General features: G+C 47.1%; 2 protein-coding genes across 5 annotated transcripts in view; both read left to right on the top strand.

Annotated features, from left to right (window-relative positions):
- Positions 1 to 4081: 4081 nt before the first annotated feature.
- LOC128491018 (thialysine N-epsilon-acetyltransferase-like) overlaps positions 4082 to 17683 on the top strand; it is a 30135-nt gene continuing 16533 nt past the window's right edge. The window contains exons 1-6 of one of the 2 annotated variants that reach the window (XM_053463181.1): positions 4082 to 4253; positions 6637 to 6688; positions 6769 to 6852; positions 7538 to 7639; positions 7882 to 7922; positions 8092 to 8441. In XM_053463181.1, the coding sequence (XP_053319156.1) occupies positions 4191 to 4253; positions 6637 to 6688; positions 6769 to 6852; positions 7538 to 7639; positions 7882 to 7922; positions 8092 to 8271 (522 nt within the window). In that variant the 5' untranslated portion in view covers positions 4082 to 4190 and the 3' untranslated portion in view covers positions 8272 to 8441. Of the gene's footprint in view, positions 4254 to 6636; positions 6689 to 6768; positions 6853 to 7537; positions 7640 to 7881; positions 7923 to 8091; positions 8442 to 17683 lie in introns of those variants that run through there. The other variant, XM_053463180.1, reaches the window with a different exon arrangement.
- LOC128491020 (thialysine N-epsilon-acetyltransferase-like) lies at positions 12878 to 17447 on the top strand. Of its 3 annotated transcripts, XM_053463183.1 has the most exons (8): positions 12878 to 12935; positions 13065 to 13092; positions 13183 to 13259; positions 13636 to 13687; positions 14316 to 14402; positions 16018 to 16119; positions 16290 to 16330; positions 17130 to 17447. In XM_053463183.1, the coding sequence occupies exons 3-8, from the start codon at positions 13194 to 13196 to the stop codon at positions 17313 to 17315; spliced, it is 534 nt and encodes a 177-aa protein (XP_053319158.1). In that variant the 5' UTR covers positions 12878 to 12935; positions 13065 to 13092; positions 13183 to 13193; the 3' UTR covers positions 17316 to 17447. The 3 variants fall into 3 exon arrangements, with proteins under 3 accessions (XP_053319158.1, XP_053319159.1, XP_053319160.1); XM_053463184.1 differs by lacking the exons at positions 12878 to 12935; positions 13065 to 13092 and adding an exon at positions 13005 to 13031 and having other exon boundaries at positions 13191 to 13259; XM_053463185.1 differs by lacking the exons at positions 12878 to 12935; positions 13065 to 13092 and adding an exon at positions 13108 to 13126 and having other exon boundaries at positions 13191 to 13259.

Here is a 17683-nt window from a genome sequence, read left to right as displayed (position 1 = left end):
AGGATTCAGGCCCTTCAGGCCCAGTGGTGTTTATTTTTTTTTTTATGACCTAAGGACTAGAATATTTTTATTTTTTTACCCATGTTTGTTAAACCTTAACTCCCCTTTTCCATATTTTATATAACTCCTCTTTTCCATATTTTATATAACGCCCCTTTTCCATATTTTATATAACTCCCCTTTTTCCATATTTTATATAACGCCCCTTTTCCATATTTTATATAACTCCCCTTTTCCATATTTTATATAACTCCCCTTTTCCATATTTTATATAACTCCCCTTTTCCATATTTTATATAACTCCCCTTTTCCATATTTTATATAACTCCCCTTTTCCATATTATATATAACTCCTCTTTTCCATATTTTATATAATTCCCCTTTTCCATATTTTATATAACTCCTCTTTTCCATATTTTAGATAACTCCCCTTTTCCATATTTTATATAACTCCTCTTTTCCATATTTTATATAACTCCCCTTTTCCATATTTTATATAACTCCCCTTTTCCATATTTTATATAACTCCCCTTTTCCATATTTTATATAACTCCCCTTTTCCATATTTTATATAACTCCTCTTTTCCATATTTTATATAACTCCCTTTTTCCATATTTTATATAACGCCCCTTTTCCATATTTTATATAACTCCCCTTTTTCCATATTTTATATAACGCCCCTTTTCCATATTTTATATAACTCCCCTTTTCCATATTTTATATAACTCCCCTTTTCCATATTTTATATAACTCCCCTTTTCCATATTTTATATAACTCCCCTTTTCCATATTTTATATAACGCCCCTTTTCCATATTTTATATAACTCCCCTTTTCCATATTTTATATAACGCCCCTTTTCCATATTTTATATAACTCCCCTTTTCCATATTTTATATAACTCCTCTTTTCCATATTTTATATAACTCCCCTTTTCCATATTTTATATAACTCCCCTTTTCCATATTTTATATAACTCCCCTTTTCCATATTTTATATAACTCCTCTTTTCCATATTTTATATAACTCCCCTTTTCCATATTTTATATAACTCCCCTTTTCCATATTTTATATAATTCCCCTTTTCCATATTTTATATAACTCCTCTTTTCCATATTTTATATAACTCCCCTTTTCCATATTTTATATAACTCCTCTTTTCCATATTTTATATAACTCCTCTTTTTCCATATTTTATATAACTCCTCTTTTCTATATTTTATATAACTCCTCTTTTCCATATTTTATATAACTCCCCTTTTCCATATTTTATATAACTCCCCTTTTCCATATTTTATATAACTCCTCTTTTCTATATTTTATATAACTCCCCTTTTCCATATTTTATATAACTCCTCTTTTCTATATTTTATATAACTCCTCTTTTCCATATTTTATATAACGCCCCTTTTCCATATTTTATATAACTCCTCTTTTCTATATTTTATATATCTCCCCTTTTCCATGGTAGGGCCTTCTAGAAATACGCAAAACATAATAATTATTGTGAAAAGGGCTGATTTAGAACGGAATCCATTTCCACGAATGCGTTTCCATCTCTTACCACTAAGAGGCGCTGCGGACTACAGAATCATTTGTAATAAATTCATGGACAAGAAGAACGATAAATCTCTAAAGCGAATATAACAGAGAAGCAAACCCCAGAACGTCCTCTATGACATCATCCCTGCTCGCATATTCACTAATCTGATCCAGAAACGCAGCGACCGGCGAGACTCCAACACATATATAACTAATAACACATTGTACAGCGCTGCGGAGTATGACGGTGATATATAAATAATAATAACACACATTGTACAGCGCTGCGGAGTATGACGGCGATATATAAATAATAATAATAACACACATTGTACAGCGCTGCGGAGTATGACGGCGATATATAAATAATAATAACACACATTGTACAGCGCTGCGGAGTATGACGGCGATATATAAATAATAATAACACACATTGTACAGCGCTGCGGAGTATGACGGCGATATATAAATAATAATAATAACACATTGTACAGCGCTGCGGAGTATGACGGCGATATATAAATAATAATAACACATTGTACAGCGCTGCGGAGTATGACGGCGATATATAAATAATAATAATAACACACATTGTACAGCGCTGCGGAGTATGACGGCGATATATAAATAATAATAATAACACATTGTACAGCGCTGCGGAGTATGACGGCGATATATAAATAATAATAACACACATTGTACAGCGCTGCGGAGTATGACAGCGATATATAAATAATAATAACACACATTGTACAGCGCTGCGGAGTATGACGGCGATATATAAATAATAATAACACACATTGTACAGCGCTGCGGAGTATGACGGCGATATATAAATAATAATAATAACACATTGTACAGCGCTGCGGAGTATGACGGCGATATATAAATAATAATAACACATTGTACAGCGCTGCGGAGTATGACGGCGATATATAAATAATAATAATAACACACATTGTACAGCGCTGCGGAGTATGACGGCGATATATAAATAATAATAATAACACATTGTACAGCGCTGCGGAGTATGACGGCGATATATAAATAATAATAACACACATTGTACAGCGCTGCGGAGTATGACAGCGATATATAAATAATAATAACACACATTGTACAGCGCTGCGGAGTATGACGGCGATATATAAATAATAATAACACATTGTACAGCGCTGCGGAGTATGACGGCGATATATAAATAATAATAACACACATTGTACAGCGCTGCGGAGTATGACGGCGATATATAAATAATAATAATAACACACATTGTACAGCGCTGCGGAGTATGACGGCGATATATAAATAATAATAATAACACATTGTACAGCGCTGCGGAGTATGACGGCGATATATAAATAATAATAACACACATTGTACAGCGCTGCGGAGTATGACAGCGATATATAAATAATAATAACACACATTGTACAGCGCTGCGGAGTATGACGGCGATATATAAATAATAATAACACACATTGTACAGCGCTGCGGAGTATGACGGCGATATATAAATAATAATAATAACACATTGTACAGCGCTGCGGAGTATGACGGCGATATATAAATAATAATAATAATAACACATTGTACAGCGCTGCGGAGTATGACGGCGATATATAAATAATAATAATAACACACGTACAGCGCTGCAGAGTATGACGGCGATATATAAATAATAATAACACACATTGTACAGCGCTGCGGAGTATGACGGCGATATATAAATAATAATAACACATTGTACAGCGCTGCGGAGTATGACAGCGATATATAAATAATAATAACACACATTGTACAGCGCTGCGGAGTATGACGGCGATATATAAATAATAATAACACATTGTACAGCGCTGCCGAGTATGACGGCGATATATAAATAATAATAACACATTGTACAGCGCTGCGGAGTATGACGGCGATATATAAATAATAATAACACATTGTACAGCGCTGCGGAGTATGACGGCGATATATAAATAATAATAATAACACATTGTACAGCGCTGCGGAGTATGACGGCGATATATAAATAATAATAACACATTGTACAGCGCTGCGGAGTATGACGGCGATATATAAATAATAATAATAACACACATTGTACAGCGCTGCGGAGTATGATGGCGATATATAAATAATAATAACACATTGTACAGCGCTGCGGAGTATGACGGCGATATATAAATAATAATAATAACACACATTGTACAGCGCTGCGGAGTATGACGGCGATATATAAATAATAATAATAACACACATTGTACAGCGCTGCGGAGTATGATGGCGATATATAAATAATAATAACACATTGTACAGCGCTGCGGAGTATGACGGCGATATATAAATAATAATAATAACACATTGTACAGCGCTGCGGAGTATGACGGCGATATATAAATAATAATAACACATTGTACAGCGCTGCGGAGTATGACGGCGATATATAAATAGTAATGACCTGGCTGGAAGGGAAAGCAGATAGTGGAGGAGGAAGGAACAGGCACAGAAGGAGGGGCAAATAACACGTGGAGGAGGAGGGGGAGGGCCAGGCAGATGCAGGGAAAGACACCCAGAGAGGACAGGGTACAAATCAGGTGGCAGAAGAGGGATCGGACCCAGTGTGCCCCCTCTCACCCCTGAAAATGGAATATCCCATCCGCCCCGCTGAGCCGCGAGATTCCCCCCACATCATGGCCATGATCCAGGTAATAACCGCGCCTGCTGCACGACGAGTATCTACACGCTCATATACTACATGCTGCGCTGTATACTGATACTAAGTATTTATGCCCAACCCCCGCGCCGTATAATAATACCGAGTATCTATACCCCCCGCGCTGTATAATAATACCGAGTATCTATACCCCCCGCGCTGTATAATAATACCGAGTATCTATTCCCCCCGCGCTGTATAATAATACCGAGTATCTATACCCCCCGCGCTGTATAATAATACCGAGTATCTACACCCCCCGCGCTGTATAATAATACCGAGTATCTATACCCCCCGCGCTGTATAATAATACTGAGTATCTATACCCCCCGCGCTGTATAATAATACCGAGTATCTATTCCCCCCGCGCTGTATAATAATACCGAGTATCTATACCCCCCGCGCTGTATAATAATACCGAGTATCTACACCCCCCGCGCTGTATAATAATACCGAGTATCTATACCCCCCGCGCTGTATAATAATACTGAGTATCTATACCCCCCGCGCTGTATAATAATACCGAGTGTCTATACCCCCCGCGCTGTATAATAATACCGAGTGTCTATACCCCCCGCGCTGTATAATAATACCGAGTATCTATACCCCCCGCACTGTATAATAATACCGAGTATCTATACCCTCCGCACTGTATAATAATACCGAGTATCTATACCCCCGCGCTGTATAATAATACCGAGTATCTATTCCCCCCGCGCTGTATAATAATACCGAGTATCTATACCCCCCGCGCTGTATAATAATACCGATTATCTATACCCCCCGCACTGTATAATAATACCGAGTATCTACACCCCCCCCGCGCTGTATAATAATACAGAGTATCTATACCCCCCGCGCTGTATAATAATAGCGAGTATCTATACCCCCCGCGCTGTATAATAATACCGAGTATCTATACCCCCCGCGCTGTATAATAATACCGAGTATCTACACCCCCCGCGCTGTATAATAATACCGAGTATCTATACCCCCCGCACTGTATAATAATACAGAGTATCTATACCCCCCACGCTGTATAATAATACCGAGTATCTATACCCCCCGCGCTGTATAATAATACCGAGTATCTATACCCCCCGCGCTGTATAATAATACCGAGTATCTATACCCCCACGCGCTGTATAATAATACCGAGTATCTATACCCCCCGCACTGTATAATAATACCGAGTATCTATACCCCCCGCGCTGTATAATAATACCGAGTATCTATACCACCCCGCGCTGTATAATAATACCGAGTATCTATACCCAACCCCCGCGCTGTATAATAATACCGAGTATCTATACCCCCGCGCTGTATAATAATACCGAGTATCTATACCCCCCCGCGCTGTATAATAATACCGAGTATCTATACCCCCGCGCTGTATAATAATACCGAGTATCTATACCCCCGTGCTGTATAATAATACCGAGTATCTATACCCCCCACGCTGTATAATAATACCGAGTATCTATACCCCCCACGCTGTATAATAATACAGAGTATCTATACCCCGCGCTGTATAATAATACCGAGTATCTATACCCCCCGTGCTGTATAATAATACCGAGTATCTATACCCCCCGCGCTGTATAATAATACCGAGTATCTATACCCCCGCACTGTATAATAATACCGAGTATCTATACCCCCGCACTGTATAATAATACAGAGTATCTATACCCCCCCGCGCTGTATAATAATACCGAGTATCTATACCCCCCGCGCTGTATAATACAGAGTATCTATACCCCCCCGCGCTGTATAATAATACCGAGTATCTATACCCCCGCGCTGTATAATAATACCGAGTATCTATACCCCCCGCGCTGTATAATAATACCGAGTATCTATACCCCCCGCGCTGTATAATAATACCGAGTATCTATACCCCCCGCGCTGTATAATAATACCGAGTATCTATACCCCCGCACTGTATAATAATACCGAGTATCTATACCCCCCGCGCTGTATAATAATACCGAGTATCTATACCCCCCGCGCTGTATAATAATACCGAGTATCTATACCCCCCGCGCTGTATAATAATACCGAGTATCTATACCCCCCACGCTGTATAATAATAATGAGTATCTATACCCTCCGCGCTGTATAATAATACAGAGTATCTATACCCCCTGCGCTGTATAATAATACCGAGTATCTATACCCCCTGCGCTGTATAATAATACCGAGTATCTATACCCCCCGTGCTGTATAATAATACCGAGTATCTATACCCCCCACGCTGTATAATAATAATGAGTATCTATACCCTCCGCGCTGTATAATAATACCGAGTATCTATACCCCCCGCGCTGTATAATAATACCGAGTATCTATATTGTATTTTTGTGTAATTGCAGGAACTGGCTAAATATGAGAAAATAACGCACTTCATCACGCTGACGGGGGAAGGTAAACACACAGAGATGGCTGGGGTTGTGACTGAGGGGCCTGGGGGTATTTTCTCATTACCTGAGTTTTTTCCCCGGCAGTTTTGCACCGAGACGGCTTTGGGGATAATCCGTGGTTCCGGTGTTTGGTGGCCGAGTTACCAGAGAACGAGACGCGTGAAACAGGTAAAAAAAAAAAAAAAAAAAAGAGCTGTCTACTGATAAGCACGGCCAAATCTGCCATTTTGTTTCCATATGTCGGTGAGATGCGCATGTACAGTGCCGCCCCTCCTGCACCTCGCAAAAAAGTAGCCGGGAAGACTCAGCAGACGACAGACCCGTAAGGTAGACAAGGCCCCGGGGCCGGCCAGCATACCCCCAAAGGGTGCTTCTGTAGGAGTTCTTTCAGTTCAGGTATAGAGCCCACAGACTGGCGTCGGGCAACCACAGCCCAGCAGCTGTTTGTTCTCTGCAGGATGAGTTAGACAGAGTGGGGGACTGGGCCGGCACGGACTGACTGGGCCGGCACGGACTGACTGGGCCGGCACGGACTGACTGGGCGACGGTGCACAATGCCAGTCAGCAGCCGCAAAGGCCAATAAGACATTGACATGTATAACAAGGGGTATTGATTCATGGGAGGAGGAGATCCTCTGCCTCTTTAAAAGACCATGGGAAACCTCACCTTCAACCTAAATGACTGCGTTACTATTTCACCCGACTAACTGGGGCATTAATGGAAACCACACTAAAGGAGAGCCTCTAGATTTCGGTGAGAAAAAGTTACCCCAGGGCGGGGCAGTAGGTTAAAGAGGGCCGCAGATGGTATTGTCACCGATTCCATTACGTAAAATGGCTTTTCCTGCTCCAGGTGTCCCCTTTGCTGGATACGCTCTCTTTGCAAACAGTTACAGCAGCTGGACGGGGCGCACGCTGCATCTGGAGGACCTCTACGTCTCCCCGCACCTACGCGGTCAGTATCTCCAGGACCCCCATTCTGGACCATTTATCTAGCCTTGGTCTAGTACTGCTTTAGAAGGTTGTAGATACATGGATCGGTCTGTCAGCTTGGGCGGGAGGGACAATCCTTGTGGTGGACATACAGAATTTTCTTAGTAAATCTGCAGAGCATCACACTATGCATGTAAGATCCTGCAGGACGTTACCCCAGAGTCCCGCAGAGCATTTATAATCAGAGTTTCTTCTCCTCTGCAGGTAAAGGCATCGGGAAGAAATTAATGAAGAAAGTGGCCGAGGTATGTAATTCTCAGACGTACCTGGATATTACGTTGCTATGGACCATACCAATACACCAAGGGCAATAAGAGGGGGGAAGGGTCACACCATGCACCATATCGGGGTGGGTTAGGAATGTCGGGGCAGAGAGATCTCGTAGAACTAATTCCTTGTTACAATGTTCCACAGGAGGGTCTAAAGTCTGGCTGCTCTCAGATCCACCTTTCTGTGTTAAAGTGGAATAGTCCTGCTGTTCACCTTTACAGGTCCCTAGGGGCCAAAAACCTGACCGAGGACCCAGGATACCAGGCGATGTCCTTCAGCGAGGAGGCCATGAGGAACATGGTGAAAGACGAGGGATCACAATAGGCCGACAACCAAGCCAGGAACCTGCAAAGGGAGGACGGCATCTTCCCTAGAAGACAACCCGCCGGAGACGCCCCATGTGACAGGGCCGGGCTAGCCGGCTCATATGTTGGTGTGAAGTTTAGCCGGGTTACGGAGCGCTTTTGTGTCCGGTTCCGTATCCCGTGAGCCGGTAATATATTATATTGTGTATTATTGTGTAACCGGCCCAGAGACTGAATGTGGCTGCAGCTCCGGCCTTCAAAGGGACAATCAGGTAACCCGGCTGGGGCTATTAATCAGCCAGCACAGCCCTGTCTGCCCAGACAGCAGCCTTATCCCTGTACCGGATCCATTGCCTGTGTACTGATGGGATGTGCTGGCCCCACCAATTAAGTGACTGCTGAGTCCGCCTTTCAGGAGTAAGAAACCAGCGTCAGGATTACTTTGTACCCAACGCATTCCACAGGAACGTCTCTGACCATCATCACCTCATACTCATGGGGCATTTGGACCTGGCTTTTCTCCAGCATGCAAAATGCAGCCCCAACTACATGTATGAAAGGGTTACATCAGTAGGTGGGGTCAGGCAAGTGCCACAACCAATGAAAAACCTCAAATACGGTGAGGTACCCAAAATCCAGGGAAACAGAAATAATCAACTCATGAAACCATAGCCCTGATCACCTGCAGCCTACATATAAGACAACGTGGCCCGGTAATCCCCCAAATCATCTCAGGATATAACAAGCCCGGGTGTTTGATCCATACATTGAGTGGTAACTGTGCTGGCACAATGTATAGATCAAAGGATGTCTTCTGCATGTTTCGTGAACAGTGCATTGTGGGTCTGTGCTCAATGTGCTCCGCAGCCTCCTGCTCTCCATCGTCCAGCTGACTACACGGAAATAAATATCTCTAGCTACTGAAATAATCATTTGCCGGCGCTTTTGTTCGCCTAATGTATGGATCAAGTTTAGGCCCACAAAATAAAAAAAGGTGCGTTAGAAAAAGTAAAGGAGCCGGCAGGGGCCTGGAGGGAAAGAAGACGGCAGCGCGTCACCTGCTCCAAGTATATCTAAATAAAGAGGCTGCCGGGGGCTTTTCTAATAACGTCCTCATAGTGAATGCAGTGAGTGGAGTTTGTCACGTTATTCGCTACACCTCAGGTTCAGTCAGTATTTGGTCCCAAATACCTACACCCCTCTCTCCTCCCCTGATGCCCTCTCTCCTCCCCAGATGCCCCTCTCTCCTCCCCAGATGCCCCTATTTTCTAGGAGGTGAGAATGTTTGCTGGGTATGAGGGTATCGCAGGGTTCTACAGCCCTAAAAGCCCCGATAATGTGTATAGAAACAGCGGGAAACGGCTTTATAAATTAACCCATTATTCTTCTTCTCTGCCTGCACCCGCCTCGCTTACATCCAGTTCTCAGAGATTAATTTAATTGAGTTCTGAGGGTGTATAGAACTCTGTGTGGAGGTGCATTGCACTCTGAGGGTGTATAGAACTCTGTGGAGTGCAGTGTGCTCTGAGGGTGCATAGAACTCTGTGGAGGTGCATTGCAATATGAGGGTGTATAGAACTCTGTGGAGGTGCATTGCAATATGAGGGGGTATAGAACTCTGTGGAGGTGCATTGCAATATGAGGGTGTATAGAACTCTGTGGAGGTGCATTGGAGAAAAGTATAGTTAAGTTGATGCCATTTATTGGCTAACAGAGTTTAATTGCAAGCTTTTACGACCACCAGGTCCGGTCCTCTGGCATTAACGAAGCTAAAACAGAATTTCCTAAATACAGATGAACGAAAAGCTAAAATAAACTCAGAGGGATCAGGAATTTCCTCAGCAGGTCTAACGGCGTTCAGTCAGTCCGTGATCGATTTGCTCCCCGGTTAGCGGGCCGTGAAGCCGTGCGGGGTCCGTGCGTGGGTCGGGCGTTGGTTGCAGTAACGCGGGGTTTGTGAGAGGATTATCGGTTTGTAACGTTATACCGGGAGATGAATTCTCCGTCTCTATTGAGGCCGGTGGGGAGGGCGTTGAACCGGAATATCAGTTACCCCCCACCACATCTTTTCTCCCTCTGAGAAGGAGCGTCGCGTCCCGTATGCTGCGCCCAGACTGACACAATGCTTGCCAACAGGTGTATCTACGCGTTTCAGGTTAATGGTCTGGTTTGTGTGATGCTTGGCCCGTTTCCCCCACATCGCCGCCAGGCATCTCAAACATAACGAGGTTCACCACGTTACAGGATTCGCATGTCAAACAGCCATTGGGTTTGTGGTGTAAGTGTGAGCCGGCTATCGGCGTTTATCCAGGATCCCGGTATGGGCGTTTATCCGGGAGCCCGGTATCGGGTTTTTATCCGGGAGCCCGGCATGGGCGTTTATCCGGGAGCCCGGCATGGGCGTTTATCCGAGAGCCCGGCATGGGCGTTTATCCGGGAGCCGGGTATCGGGGTTTATCCGAGAGCCCGGCATGGGCGTTTATCCGGGAGCCGGGTATCGGGGTTTATCCGTGTGAAGAACCCTGTCTGATCTTCACTGTTATTATTATTATTATATTTATGTGTACCCGGTTTGAATGCGGCTGCAGCTCCGGCCTTCAAAGAGACGATCCTATAATCTGGCTGAGGCTCTTAATCAGCCAGCACAGCCCTGTCTGCCCCGCCGGCCCCCGCACTACAGGGGGATAACACAGGTGGAGGAACCCATTGTATCCCTTAATCCCCTCACCTGATACATCCCCTGTATACCGATGGGATTTGTGAGGGGATGGGATTTGTGAGGGGATGGGATTTGTGAGGGGATGGGAGTGATGCGATTTGTGAGGGGATGGGGGTGATGGGATTTGTGAGGGGATGTGGCTGATGGGATTTGTGAGGGGATGGGGGTGATGGGATTTGTGAGGGGATGTGGCTGATGGGATTTGTGAGGGGATGGGGGTGATGGGATTTGTGAGGGGATGGGGGTGATGGGATTTGTGAGGGGATGGGGGTGATGGGATTTGTGAGGGGATGTGAGTGATGGGATTTGTGAGGGGATGTGGCTGATGGGATTTGTGAGGGGATGTGGCTGATGGGATTTGTGAGGGGATGGGGGTGATGGGATTTGTGAGGGGATGGGGGTGATGGGATTTGTGAGGGGATGGGGGTGATGGGATTTGTGAGGGGATGTGGCTGATGGGATTTGTGAGGGGATGGGATTTGTGAGGGGATGGGGGTGATGGGATTTGTGAGGGGATGTGAGTGATGGGATTTGTGAGGGGATGTGGCTGATGGGATTTGTGAGGGGATGTGGCTGATGGGATTTGTGAGGGGATGGGGGTGATGGGATTTGTGAGGGGATGGGGGTGATGGGATTTGTGAGGGGATGTGGCTGATGGGATTTGTGAGGGGATGGGGGTGATGGGATTTGTGAGGGGATGTGGCTGATGGGATTTGTGAGGGGATGGGGGTGATGGGATTTGTGAGGGGATGAGGGGATGGGATTTGTGAGGGGATGGGGGTGATGGGATTTGTGAGGGGATGTGGGTGATGGGATTTGTGAGGGGATGTGAGTGATGGGATTTGTGAGGGGATGTGAGTGATGGGATTTGTGAGGGGATGTTGCTGATGGGGGAAGGGATGCCTTGTCTCGATTATGAGCATAATCTAAATAAAGGAAAAAAACTTTTTCTGAGGAGAATTCAACCATTAATTCAACCAACACCGGTATGGGCGTTTATCCTGGAGCCCGGTATGGGCGTTTATCCGGGAGCCCGGTATGGGCGTTTATCCTGGAGCCCGGTATGGGCGTTTATCCTGGAGCCCGGTATGGGCGTTTATCCGGGAGCCCGGTATGGGGCGTTTATCTGTGCTGTGGATGCGGGCGCAGGTCTCACGTCTCTTTTGTTGGCAGGGAAAGGTGCCGTTTGCCTGGAGGTGCATAGCGCTCCGAGGGTGTATAGAACTCTGTGTGGAGGTACAATGCATTCTGTCTGTATAGAACTCTGGAGGTGCATTGCATGTTGTATGGTGGTGTATAGAACTCTGGAGGTGCATTGCACGTTGTATGGTGGTGTATAGAACTCTGCGTGGAGGTGCATTGCTCTGTGAGGGTGTATAGACGCACTCTGGGGGTGTATGGAACTCTGTGGAGATGCATTGCACTCTGGGGGTGTATAGAACTCTGTGTGGAAGTGTATTGCACTCTGGGGATGTTTGTGTGGAAGTGTATTGCACTCTGCGGGTGTATAGAACTCAGTGGAGGTGTATAGAGCTCTGTGTGGAGGTGTATAGAGCTCTGTGTGGAGGTGTATAGAGCTCTGTGTGGAGGTGTATTGCACTCTGGGGGTGTATAGAGCTCTGTGTGGAGGTGTATTGCACTCTGGGGGTGTATATAGCTCTCTGTGGAGGTGTATTGCACTCTGGGGTGTATATAGCTCTGTGTGGAGGTGTATTGCACTCTGGGGGTGTATAGAGCTTTGTGTGGAAGTGTATTGCACTCTGCGGGTGTATAGAACTCAGTGGAGGTGTATTGCACTCTGGGGGTGTATAAAGCTCTGTGTGGAGGTGTATTGCACTCTGGGGGTGTATAGAACTCTGTAAAATTAACTTTACAGGTGTTTGAGAGAACTACACACTGACGTGCAAGTGTCTGTGCAGCGGGTTGCATGCGAGCGAGCGAGTGAGTGAGTGTCTGTGCAGCGGGTTGCATGCGAGTGTCTGTGCAGCAGGTTGCATGCGAGTGTCTGTGCAGCAGGTTGCATGCGAGCGAGTGAGTGTCTGTGCAGCGAGCGAGTGAGTGTCTGTGCAGCGAGCGAGTGAGTGTCTGTGCAGCGAGCGAGTGAGTGTCTGTGCAGCGGGTTGCGACTGAGTGTCGGTGCAGTGAGTGAGTATCGGTGCATCGGGTTGCGAGTGAGTGAGTGAGTGAGTGTCGGTGCATCGCGTTGCGTGTGAGTGCAGAGAATGGCAGCTGTGAAGATTCGACCCGCACAGCCTGAAGACTGTGAAGACATAATGCGCATGATTAAGGTAAGGACGGGGTTTACTGCGGGTGGGGGGGGAATGTTGCCGTGTAATTTGGGGGGGGTGCTGGGTTCAGGAGGTGGTGTATTTGGGGGGCTGCTGGGTTCAGGAGGCGGTGTGTTTGGGGGGCTGCTGGGTTGCAGTGTTTTTGGGGGTCTGCTGGGTTCAGGGTGCGGTCTATTTGGGGGGCTGTTGGGTTCAGGGTGCGGTGTATTTGGGGGGGCTGCTGGGTTCAGGAGGCGGTGTATTTGGGGGGCTGCTGGGTTCAGGGTGCGGTGTATTTGGGGGGCGCTGGGTCCAGAGTGCGGTGTATTTGGGGGGGCGCTGGGTCCAGGGTGTGGGGATTTGGCTCCAAAACGAGCTAATTCTGTTTCCTTTTCAGGAATTGGCAGAATACGAGAAGTTACCGGAGCAGGTGAAAAACACAGCAGAAGGTGAGGGTCCTGGGTTGATTCCCCCCCCGTGTAGCTCCTTGTCAGGGGTAGTTCTCTCTTTCCGGAGCGATGGTCATCGGGAGAATCCCCCTCGTTCCCGCCGTTAATGTGGCTGCAGCGTGCGCCTGGGTCAGTAACGCCACCGCCTGCCCTAGCATAGCTGACAACTGTCTTGATATCGCCTACATAGCGAAGGCTTATGTCTGATCCGTTGGGCTTGATACCGCCATACGTACATATAACAGCACCATGTGACAGATGTCAGAAGACAAATTCATAACGTATAGAAAATATTACAATGCGGTCAGAGTAAATAACTGTCTGAGACGGAGTCACTAAACGGCCCCAGGGGGCCGGAGCTGGTTTCAGTTAGTGTTTACACAGACAGCATGTGATGTTTGAGGTTTTAGGAGGATATACACCGGATTCCGGATTAATATGCCGTTTATTTCATATACATTTTTTCCGACGCTCGCTGTGCTTAATGTAGTGCGTGCAGGGGCTGGACGCGCGGCTTTGTTGGCCACACTCTCCCCAGCTCAGTACGCTCCGGAGGTCTTCAGTCCCGACTCCATCACTACCTGCGTCTGGTAGGATTTGTACACGCGCTTCTGTTTTTCCTCCCCAGGGCTCCGACGGGACGGCTTTGAACAGTCCTCGCCCTTCTTCAAGTGTCTGGTGGCTGAATTCGGAGATGAAGGCAGGAGAGGCGGCGGTAAGAGCCGCTCCGGAGCCGCGCAATTCTCACCATTTCTCAAAAAAAGCCTTCAGAAATATTGGGGTCTTTTCTCTTTTGCCCCATAATATAAATGTTTTCAGGCCGCTGCATATCAGCCGTTTGTATCTCGCTCTGTTATCTGATCCCCGATCTACTAAACACCCCGACTCCTTATCATACTGCCTGTGGGAATAGGGAATGGCTCAGTCTTAATCACCCAGTCGGACTCTCTGACTAATGAAAGTCTATGGAGGAATTGACTTCATTAGCATTGCCATAAAGCATCAGCTCAGTGTGGGGTTTGAGCCGGGAAATTCACCCAAAATATCACATGACTGACAGCGACGGCAGCTGCAGATAAACAGGGTTTATTGGAACAAAATGCGATACAACCAGACTTTACTGTATACAGCGCTGGGGGTTATATTACTGTATACAGCGGTGGGGGTTATATTACTGTATACAGCGCTGGGGGTTGTATTACTGTATACAGCGCTGGGGGGTTATATTACTGTATACAGCGCTGGTGGGGGTTCTATTACTGTATACAGCGCTGGGGGTTATATTACTGTATACAGTGCTGGGGGGTTATATTACTGTATACAGTGCTGGGGGGTTATATTACTGTATACAGTGCTGGGGGGTTATATTACTGTATACAGCGCTGGGGGTTATATTACTGTATACAGTGCTGGGGGGTTATATTACTGTATACAGTGCTGGGGTTATATTACTGTATACAGTGCTGGGGGTTATATTACTGTATATACAGTGCTGGGGGGTTATATTACTGTATACAGTGGGGGTTATATTACTGTATACAGCGCTGGGGGTTATATTACTGTATACAGCGCTGGGGGGTTATATTACTGTATACAGCGCTGGTGGGGGTTCTATTACTGTATACAGCGCTGGGGGGTTATATTACTGTATACAGTGCTGGGGGTTATATTACTGTATACAGTGCTGGGGGTTATATTACTGTATACAGTGCTGGGGGATTATAATACTGTATACAGCGCTGGGGGGTATATTACTGTATACAGCGCTGGGTGTTATATTACTGTATACAGCGCTGGGGGTTATATTACTGTATACAGTGCTGGGGGTTATATTACTGTATACAGCGCTGGGGGGTATATTACTGTATACAGCGCTGGGGGGTTATATTACTGTATACAGTGCTGGGGGTTATATTACTGTATACAGCGCTGGGGGTTATATTACTGTATACAGTGCTGGGGGTTATATTACTGTATACAGCGCTGGGGGGTTATATTACTGTATACAGCGCTGGGGGTTATATTACTGTATACAGCGCTGGGGGTTATATTACTGTATACAGTGCTGGGGGTTATATTACTGTATACAGCGCTGGGGGTTATATTACTGTATACAGCGCTGGGGTTATATTACTGTATACAGCGCTGGGGGGGTTATATTGCTGTATACAGCGCTTCAGCATGAGAATAACTTACCCCCCCCAGGTGTGGTTTTGCCCTTGTGTAGGTTTGTGACCTGCCTGCGTCACAGAGTTAATCTGCCCCCTTCGGGGTGCCCTGGAGGATGTAAGGGGTAAGTAGAGTGACCCCCCCGTGTCTTTGTATTCTAGGCCCCGCGGTCGTGGGCTACGCGCTCTCGTACTTTACATACAGCACGTGGAAGGGGCGCGCGCTCTATCTGGAGGATCTGTACGTCATGCCGGAGCACAGAGGTCGGTATGCACGTTACGGGAGTCGGGGGCCCTGCTGGGCATGGAGCCCTCTGTGTGCCACACGTGTTCCTAAATACACGTCGTACTCGCACACGGGCCTGCGGTCACCCCTCATGAGCAGCATCCCATCCGTGTGGCTATGCTCATGCGCGTCTGTCTTGTTTTGACAGGTAAAGGGATCGGCTCCCGGCTCCTGGCGGCCGTGGCGGAGGTGAGTGCTGCGCAGCTGGTGAGACATGGGGGGCGCTGTGCTGCGCTCCCCCCTCTCCCCCTGATGCCCTCTGCGTGGCGCTGGGGTATTTTGGCTCGCATGGAGGGTCTAATAGTTGGTTGTTTTGGGAATCAAAAGCCCTGCTCCCCGGACTTTAAGGCTCAGTCCCTGCGATTTATATCAATATCCTCCGCAGAGACCCCGTACCGGGGAATTTCTTATCTCCCAGTCACTCGTATTTGTGCCAAGGAGGAGAGGGATTCTCCGTTTCTTTCCAGTGACGTCCTATGGCCAAGGCCAGCAGGTCCAGGGGGGCTGCAGTACCCCTTTTGCCGAGCCGGGGCAGATCGCCATGTTGGTCAATCAGCCCCCCCGTGTCATTTACACGCCCATAGCCCGCATTAGTAGGGATATGACATCATACGATGGCGCGCCCGGTAAGGCAGTACACGCAGCGTCGCTGTGGTGCGTGCGCAGGGGTATGACATCATACGATGGCGCGCCCGGTAAGGCAGTACACGCAGCGTCGCTGTGGTGCGTGCGCAGGGGTATGACATCATACGCTGGCGCGCCCGGTAAGGCAGTGCACGCAGCGTCGCTGTGCTGAGGGTAAGTAGTTGCTCAGGCCGTGCAGGCCCGGGGGATCTCCTGCCTTAAATAAGTCACTTTATATTCTGAAGGTTTGAATATAAAAAACGTTGACTTCTGCCCGTGGTCTCTTCTGATGTCTCTTTCTGTGTCTCCCGTCCTCCTCTCTCCCCGTGGTTAATCACCGTGGCTCCCGCTCGCCGTCTCCCAGTTATCCGCGTCCCTGGGCTGCTCTCACCTGCAACTCGCGGTCCTGGATTGGAACAGTCCCGCCATCGCTTTCTATCTGTCCCGCGGAGCTCGTGACCTCTCCCAGGAGGAAGGCTGGCGGATCTTCCGGTTCCTGCCCGACGACCTGAAACGCGTGGCCTCCGGCCCGGACACCTCCGACGGCTGACCCCCGACACGCTACCATCGACCGTAACGATTTCTGAACCCAGCGTGACTTACCGGCCTCTGTGCGCGTGGCAGAACGTGGCTACGATGTGACGTAATGTAATCTGCGTTCCATTAAATGATGTCACGCGGCTGTCTGCGTCACGCTGCTTTCACAATGTCGTGGAGAGGCTTAAACTCCCCTGTTGGGGGGCTGGCTGGCTCTGAATTGGGCAGTGGGCTGACCCTGTGATATTGTCTGCCTCCAGGAACCCTCTCGCAAAGAGTTACCCCAAGCTGGGGCAGACTTGGGATGACTAGGCTGCCCCGGCACTTTAAGGCCAACGGCCACCATATGTGGACACATGTCATGAAACGTGTAGCCGCGCG

Source organism: Spea bombifrons, chromosome 4 (genome assembly GCF_027358695.1).
Source record: "Spea bombifrons isolate aSpeBom1 chromosome 4, aSpeBom1.2.pri, whole genome shotgun sequence".
Lineage (NCBI taxonomy): Eukaryota > Metazoa > Chordata > Amphibia > Anura > Pelobatidae > Spea > Spea bombifrons.
Note: the sequence above shows the minus strand (reverse complement) of the source record. Positions and strands in the feature narration are given on the sequence as shown.

Coding starts and splice junctions, on each gene's coding strand:
- LOC128491020 (XM_053463183.1), top strand. CDS start 13,194: ATGGCAGCTGTGAAGATTCGACCCGCACAGCCTGAAGACTGTGAAGAC. Junction 14,403..16,017: donor TGAAGGCAGGAGAGGCGGCG/GTAAGAGCCGCT, acceptor TTTGTATTCTAG/GCCCCGCGGTCGTGGGCTAC. Junction 16,120..16,289: donor CGTCATGCCGGAGCACAGAG/GTCGGTATGCAC, acceptor TTGTTTTGACAG/GTAAAGGGATCGGCTCCCGG.